General features: G+C 45.0%; 1 protein-coding gene across 6 annotated transcripts in view; it reads right to left on the bottom strand.

Annotated features, from left to right (window-relative positions):
• Positions 1–5,258: 5,258 nt before the first annotated feature.
• Positions 5,259–8,627, bottom strand: part of MSI2 (musashi RNA binding protein 2) — a 371,758-nt gene continuing 368,389 nt past the window's right edge. For 5 of the 6 annotated variants that reach the window (XM_037037486.1, XM_037037482.1, XM_037037502.1 and 2 more), the window contains one exon: positions 5,259–7,471. In XM_037037486.1, the coding sequence (XP_036893381.1) occupies positions 7,430–7,471 (42 nt within the window). In that variant the 3' untranslated portion in view covers positions 5,259–7,429. The remainder of the gene's footprint in view (positions 7,472–8,627) is intronic. The other variant, XM_037037490.1, reaches the window with a different exon arrangement.

Genomic DNA, 8,627 nt, shown 5'->3' with positions numbered 1-8,627 from the left:
TATGTTCATGGATATACAAGAAAAAATGTTATCTATTTAAAGATTCTGTGTATAGTCTGACGATCACTTACTAATTGCGTGATCCAATTCTTGTCTTTAGCTTTGTCTGTTAAACACGTCTAGTTTAAGTATATTAAAGTCTGTAATTGTATTTTGTTCTCAAATTCTTTGAAATGATAAGTTTCTGATTTGTTTAGTTCTGTTAATCAAGGCATGGGGTTTATCACGTCTATATCGTGTCTTTGGTCAATACAGAATATCCTTTGAGGGAACTTTAATGATAAAGTCCATCCTCTCTGATATTGGCATTTCAATAGTTTTGCTTATTTTTTCTTTGCCACCTTTATTTTCAGCCGTATCATCGAAGTGGTTTTGGTTTTTTCTGAACACTTCGAAAATGCAGTAGATTCCTCCCCGGGTAGTGACAGAGCCCTTGGCTAGCATCCCTTCATGCGCACTTTGCTTACTGTGCCTCTGTCTGTCCTAACTTTGCTGCTGCTACTTTGGCTTTCTCTCGTTTTTGCTGATTTTTCTACTTGTTCAGTTTTTCTTTGGAAGTTAGGCTTTCCTCTAGATTGGCATTTTTCTGCCTCTTTGGGTACATTTTGTTGTCTCAGGTGAGCTCTGAGGTTACATCCCGTCCCCTCCCCCGAGCCAGGCACTCCACACCAATACTGACATTTGTCACCAGCCTCCGACTCAGGGGCAGGGTGTGTCCTGGAGTCCAGATCTCAGATTCCACCCATGAGCAGCCATACGCAGGCCAGGCGAGGTACCTACCCCTCCTTGAACATTAAAGTGCAGACGGTCGCATGTCACTTGAAGGACTCACCGGGCCATGGGTGACTCATCCAGTCTCAGACCCTCTCTGGGCCAGTCCCTTTCGAGTGGCAGATGACCTTTTTTCAGGTCTCTGACTCACCTGCCTCAGAATTCCTGGAAGGAATTTCTCAAAGCGGCCTGCACTGGTCTTTCATTTCCATGGGGTAGCAGGGACTGCACTCCCTCGTCCCCCAAGTTCCCCAAGACACTCTGCAGGGCTATCCAGCCTTTTGGTGTATCTGGGCCACACTGGAAGAAGAGTCGTCTTGGGCCACACATTAAATACACAAACACTAATGAAGACTGATGAACCAAAAAAAGGTTTTAAGTAAATTTACAATTTTGGGTTGGGCCACATTCAGAGCCCTCCTGGGCCACATGCTGCCCTCGGGCCACAGGTGGGACACCCCTGCCAGAGTGTTGTGGCTTTGCCTGTGAGCACATTAGACATTATGCCTGGAACCCAATTCTCCTGTCTCTAGACTGGATCAAAGGTGGACAGATGGACATGTTCCAACGTCTCTTCTTGGCCCTCTGTGTAGCAGAAGTGCCCATAAAATAGAGGTGGAATAGGCAGGGGACAGGAAACAGGAGGGGCGACCAGAGAGGCCATACCCCGGGGCTGAGGCCTGTACCCAAGGCCCCCGCTTCACCCTTCGCAGGCCTCTCAGCCCGGCTCACTATCTCCAGGGCTTAGAAGCCAAGGAATCTCTGGTTCAGATAATGGCTTGGCTGCTACCACCGGGTAGGTCTCGGGGCTTGCCCTCTACCATCTGTGTCTCCATTTTTTTCTCTTCTCTCACTTACTTGATAGCAAGAAGGGGCAAGTATCATAGATGATCTACTTCTACACCTTTATTTAATTTTGTGATTCTATAAAATTCTTTTCATTAGGCAAAACTTTAAACTCCTTGAAGGTAGACTGGCCTTTTGGATACCCTTTCAGACCCCTACTTGAGGGTCATGGCGTTTGGCCAGGTGTCTTCTCCACCAGACTGTGGATAACGAGAGCGGAGGCCGGCAACCCCCAGAGCCGCCGCGCTCCTTCGACGCACTTGGCGCACTTTCCCCTGCCTGAGTCTGTGACTTCACAGGCCCTTTGGTGTTTGCGCTCACCTGCTCTCAATCACTTCATACAAACAGTCCCATGCCCTGGCTGGGGGTGGCTCAGTGCACTGGAGCATTGTCCCATGCATTAAAAGGGCCTGTGCATACATCAACAGTCCCATGCATCAAAAGGTTGCAGGTTCAATCCTGGTCAGTGATGTTTCTTCCTCTCTCATTCTCCCTTCCTCTCTCTCTAAAATAAAGTATCCTCGGGTAAGGATTTAAAGACAAAAGCCCCATACAGTCCCTGAGGACAGGGAAAGGGCTTCTTTTCTGTCAGAGGCCCAGCAACCTGCATTCTTGCTGGGGGAGAGGGGAGGCAGGTGTTTTGGGCGATGCCCCCAGCCCCAAACCAAACACAGCTCTCCCTGACTTTGCAGGTGAAAGAACACCAAACAACTCTGTTCAAAACAGTTTATTTTATTTTATTTTTTTTTTTTGTCAGACAAACACATTGATTTCTGGACCACAGTAGAGGATGGAAACCTTTCACAAACTTATTTATTTGAAAATACAAATATAAAATTATACTTTCCACATCTGTGATGTGAGAGACTGCCATCCACATAGTAATTTTTTACAACAGGGCTTTAAGAAAGCCACACACAAAGACCTGAAAGATGCTTGAGATATATATATATATAGATACATATATATGTATATATATAAAAAAAATACTCACTACCAAAGTTGTCATCAGTTTCATACTAAAGTATAAAAGTAAGGGTGAGGTCAGCCACAGTGCTAGGGAAAGTTTTATTTAGATACATTGATGTCCACATGAAACGCTTAGACTTGTACCCTATTACATACGGAATTCCGAGTTTACACCACACCATGAATGGCAGACTGGCTAGCCCACGCTACTCAAGAGGACACTCACAGACTCCACACGGGATGGTACAGTATGTACAGATACGGCAGCAGAGCGCCTGCTAGGGAGGCTCTGGACCTTTTGTCTCGCAGTCCCCATCCCCCGCTCCTGCCCCTGCTTCCTGGGAATGAAATCCTGTCCGAGACAATACATTCTGATTATAGTTTTGAGAGCCAAGTGTTTGGATTAAGGTTGCTTCCCCAGAGGGGTGGGTTTTTATCCGTATTTCTTTGTGTGTTAGTTTACTTACTTTTTTTTTTTTTTTTGGTTAAAAAAAAGGAAGGAAAAGGAAACAAACACATTACAGTATTTAAAGTATTGCTTAACGTACAGCGTTTCCTTGTGTAGTGTCTGCCCAGGTCCGGGCTGAGCTGACTTCTGCTGCTTTGCTGCTCAGGGTAAGGGTGGGGGGCCCGCCAGTGTCTGTTCAGTGTGCTTGCCTGCATCTGTCCCTCTGCTCCCCCCTTGCTTTTGCCTTCCTGGGAAGGTAGTCTGGCTGGTGAAGCACATTCAAGAAAAAAAAAAAAGGACCCCTCCCTTCCCCACCTAGCCCCGTCTCCCTCTGTCCCTGCGTGCCAGTCCCAACCAATAAAGAGAAGGATGAGTTAGTGTTTCTTTTGTAAACAATTTCATATGCAATATAATACAGAAAGCATGGCTGACCTTCAATAAAAAAATGTAGTAAACTATATTGCTTTATTTTTGATGATGCTGCAGTGAGTGAATGGCAGAATGAAGCAGTGTGGTGGTGGCTAAGTCCCTAGCCCTCGTTTGCACTAAAGATCAAAATGGGTTTTGTTTTTCTATTTGGAACCCAAACAAATTTTTTCTCAAAATCCCCAAATGAAAAACAACCAAAAAAAAAAAAAAAGATTCCCCCCTCCTCCAAATCAAAGGAGAACTGAAAACAAAAAACTGAACACCTTTCAGGTCATTAGAACCGACAATTACCCAATGATTTTTATACTAGTCTAGTAAGATGTGTGTAACACTCACTGGCTGTGCATTGCTGTGCAGTGAGACATTAAATTGACAGCAACAGAGCCATGCTACCTTAAAGTCCAAGCTACGAGTTCAAATTAAGATGAAGGTTATGAAGGAAGAATAGAAACGCAAAGGCCTTGTCAGGGCTTCGTTTGAATCAAGCCAACGAGCGACTGGGACAGAGTGAGAGGCTGTTTGGTTTTCCCAATGGGTGTGTGAGGAAGGCCCCAAACCAGGTGCGCAGAAGCTCCTGGACAGGAGACCAAAAGCTCGGTCACCCCCATCCGCTCCACGTCTGGGCAGAAGCCAGAATGGGTCCAGGGGCCAGTGCCCTCACTCTCCTCTGCTTGGGAGGAGAGGAGTTTGGGGGTCCCAGGCAGATGGATCTGGAAGCCAGAAAGTCACCCGGTGGCTCTTTTATGATTCCGGGGAAAAGCCATCAGCCGAGAGGGTTTCTCCCCGCAGGGAAGGCGAAGGGTGGTCCCCGAGTTCGCCATGGAGCTTAACTGAAACCGAGACAAGGCCGGGCGTCAGTGTGAACATAACTGACAAAAATCTTTCCGGATGGACTTCTAGATGGGTGGGGGGACTAATGTGAACCTCAACCTAGGTAGCCACATTAAAACGTGTCCGATTTCCACGAGATTTGTGCTATGGGCTACTGGGCCTCCTCAAAAGGTATTAGAAACATCTAGAACATACTCACACAGATTATCAATTTCTTCTGAGCATTCTTAAAAAAATATGTTTTTCTCTTAGTAAAATCATTTTAATATACCATGCCTCCCTCTTTTAAAAAATAAATTAAAAAAATCCAGTTTTGCATATCTAGCATTAGCATTTAAGGTAGTATGGCACACCCCTTCACCGTTGGGGGGGGCGGGAATCTACAAAATGCCGTCGAGTCTGCCGACATTTGAACATCGTGAGACCTTGGGTTAGTTGAAACCACATCAGATCAGCGAAAAGTAAAATTAAAACTTGAAATTGAAAACAACAACAAAAAAAAAATGAAAGGAAAAAACTGCCCCAAAATCATTAGCATTTTTTTTTCCATAAATAAGAGAAAGTTCTATCCTTACTGGTCCTAAATCTGAATAACTATGTCTAAATTTTTAAACCTTAATTACGTTATACCTATGAATATGTACTAGAAGAAAGAGAAGAAAAAAAGTCACTACACTAGTACCAGGACAGCACGCTTACAAGATAGCCATTTTATACATTATTAACAGACAGCGATCAACAGAGGGTCTTCTATGAGGTGACGGGGGTGCGGAGAGGGCAGGGTGTACAGTAACGTCACCGACATGGACGAATGGTAGTCAGAGTCCCTAGTCTAGACACTGAATTTCCGGGAATTTATTGTCTTTTTTTTCTTTCTTTTTTCTTAAAAGAAAATGTCTATTTTGTTATTTTTTTTCACCTTGAACAAGTTTGGATATTTTTAAAGCGCCCTTTTTTTTTCCCCCTTAACCTGGTCTTTTGGAAATTAAAAAAAAAAAAAAAAGAAAGAAAAAAACAAACAAAAAAAATCTCACCCAACAACCTAATCTTTTATTGGAAAAAACAAAGAACATGATTATTTTTAAATGGTGGTGTTTAATTAGAATTGAAAAAGGCTTCCTTCTTGCTGAGTTAGCAGTTTGGAGCCCTTTCATCTGAAGATGCATTTGAGCTACCATGTCCGCGAACGTCTGTCTACATTAGTCTACTTTGTTAGTAAAATTTATAAAAATAGGAGTGCAGCAGCTCTTTATAATAAATGTCGCATTCAGTGTCTCATACTGGCTGTGCCTTAAGTACCAAATTTATAAACGTAACAATTTAAAAAATATTAATAAAACGGCAATATCACATTTTAAAAAAGAAAAAAATATATATCCACACTACAATATGTTTTAATGCCATCTATTGAGTTGTACTTCTACAGTTGCTGTTGCCGGCCTATTACCAATATTAAAAAAAAAGTTAAATTAAAAAATATCCTTCATCATAAGTATCTTTCCCCAACCGAGGACCATATATTATAACAGCCAAATGTTCACATGTGCAAACAGGAAACTGTCAGTTTTTCCCACCAGTCACAGTGCAGCCATGTTTATACTTTTTATTTTTAAAATTCTGTTTACATCTACAATAAATTAAAAAAAAATTATTCCATAGCCTCTCTGGTGATACTTGCAGCACTGAGGTATTAAAAATAATATATAAACCAAAAGGTTGCTTTCCTAATTTGTAAATAGAAAGTGAATGGAGAAAAGGTTTCACTGATGCAGGCTTATCCAACTGCCGGCCTGGGAGCCCCCAGAGCTGGGGGCAGGTGAGGGGCAGGGGGAGAAGAGAGGCAAAGGGTCCTAGGGACCTTCGGAGGTGCTGAAATGATTGGACAATAGAAAAATGATCAAATATTTAAAAATTAAGACTGAAAAAGGATGTCTTCCCCACCCCGCCCTACCCAAGCCAAACAGGTGTGCTTTGAAACTTTAAATATGTTAAATATTAAAATTGTAGCTTTGTTTTTAAAAAAGTCTTGGGAAAAGCAGTTTTTCGTATTTTAAATAAAAATCTAACTAGACGGTAACATTTGGAGCTGTGCACAGACGGGAGGTTAGTACGCTGGTGCGACTCTGCGACACTAAGTGTTAGGTCTATCACACAGGCGGCGGGGGCTCAGCGGTCTCCTCACGCCCCCCAGAGTCGTCCCGGCAGCTGGGTGGTCTACAGTGTCCACGACCTGCTCCCTTCGCCTTCGCGTTCCTTTCCCTCCTCCTTCCACAGAGCATCGCGCTGCCTGGGACCGACTCCCTCACAAAAATATTTTTGATTCTCTCTTTCTTAATAGTTTCTATGTAGTTAATGGAATTGTATTTACAACATTTTTTTTTTTAGAATTCACAATTTCAAAAAACCTTATAATATCACCTCTTTCAACAGAAAAAAAAGCACTTATAGAAAAGGAGGACACGCGAAACGTGGGTGTCCTTACCTTATTGCCGAAAATAGATATACTTAGGTCAACAAAGAGACGTCACGCGAAAAAGGGCTGCTACAGTCTGCTCTTACTTAGCCTACGACATCCCACTTCTTACACAACGCAAAGCAGAACGGGGAAGCCCACGCCCCTGCACGCGTCACAGCTGCGCTTTCCCGGTGTGCTCCAGTCGCACGTGAAAATCCACACAGTCTCGGAATTGGTACCAAAATATTGAGAGTAATATTACCATCTCAGCATCCTTTAAAAGTGAGAACAGAATCGAAACGAGCAAAAAAAAAAGTTCTTAAAGAAGAAAATAATACCTTAATATAACAATTATACTATGGTTAGCTTTTAACTAGCTATTAAAGCTATATGACTACTGGACTAAGTCAAAATCACTACTAAATGTGATTCAAAGAGATTTCAAAGGAGAAGGGGCGAGAGAGAAGGGGAAGGGAAACCATCAAGAAAAACAAAAACAAAGCAAAACCAAAATCATGGGTTATATACACAGTTAAAAGCTGTTGTCTTATATTACAGCAGATCCGCGAGATGATGAGATGTAGGCAACCCTCGATCCGAAGTGAGCCATCTCTGGTCGGGATGGGGAGTGAGGCTGGTGGGGGTCCAGGTCTGATGACATCACCTAAACAAAGGGCCACTCAGAAACTTCGCCCAGTCTTGCCTGGACATCCAGGGATGCTCTGCAGGGCGCAGAGGGTCGAGGTGCCCCGGGAGAGAACGTACAGGAGAGGGGTGGGAGGAGAAAGAAGAAGTGTGAGGCAAGTGTCCTACTTATTCCAGCTTTTCAACTTGCAGTTTCTAACTACGACTACGTGGGGCTACTGAGCATGTGCGACGCGGCCTGGCTAGCAGCTTGCGGGGGCGGCTGCCCCGATAACGGTACTGATGGATCCTTGAGGTACTGATGGATCCTTGAGGTCGTGGCAGGAAAAAGGGCCAGCGAAGGTGGTCATGCGGGGTTTTTGGCTAGACGGGTGGACTGCACATTGACCAGCAATGCTCTCTCTGGTTAAGCTTCTGCTCTTGAGACCAAAGTGTTTTTTAACAAGTCTGCCTTTGTTAGATACACATTGGGGATGGTCAATAACTGAAAATGCAAATTCCCTCTGTAAAGGATCATATTGCACAGAAGGAGTCAAGGTCGGGGCACTTACTGGACCGCCCACGACGAATAGCCAGCTGTGGTTATAGGAAATAAAAACAGGCCCAGGAGTTAGACTTGCTACCTGCGTCTCCCTGAATTACCTGTGAGCCCGGGACCCTCGGTGACACATGGCACCGAGATGTGTGTTTTGGTGTGGCCACGTGGCTCCATCGGCTCACTTAATTTGTTCTGGAGGGGGCTGGGGAGTCAGCTCCACTTTCTTGGTTTTTTCATCCTTCTGAGGAAACTGAGTCCCAGAGCTGGATGAAGGAGGGTGGGCCGGGAGCAGCCTCACCCCTCGCCCGCCCTCATGGAAAGGCTGCAGTGGCCTTGCAGGGTACGGGGCTGTGGCCCAAAGCCCTACACCACCCTCATTTTCCAGGGAGGGCAGGCGGGGGCCGTGGCCCCCCCAGCATTGGCTGCACCTGGTGGTTGCAGGAGCCCTTCATCACTGCACAAAGGGCGGGAGCCCCCTTGCGTCCCCAAAGTTCCCGCACCTCTCAGTCCACCTTGTTCTCTGAGGAGCCTGGGGTCCCCCGGGGCCCTAACCCTGGCTTGGTTAGCAGTGAGTAGCTCTCCTTCAAACTGTTAGTGGCCTCTGGCCCCAGCCAGCGACGGCTGGGCCAGCGCTTGAAGGGCAGTGGAGGCAGGGGGTGGGGGAAATCCACACACGGGTTTATTGGGTTAAGAGA

This window comes from Sturnira hondurensis, unplaced genomic scaffold (genome assembly GCF_014824575.4).
Source record: "Sturnira hondurensis isolate 20B ecotype Veracruz unplaced genomic scaffold, ASM1482457v3 Scaffold0001911, whole genome shotgun sequence".
NCBI lineage: Eukaryota > Metazoa > Chordata > Mammalia > Chiroptera > Phyllostomidae > Sturnira > Sturnira hondurensis.
This window is presented reverse-complemented; position numbering and strand designations above follow the sequence as displayed.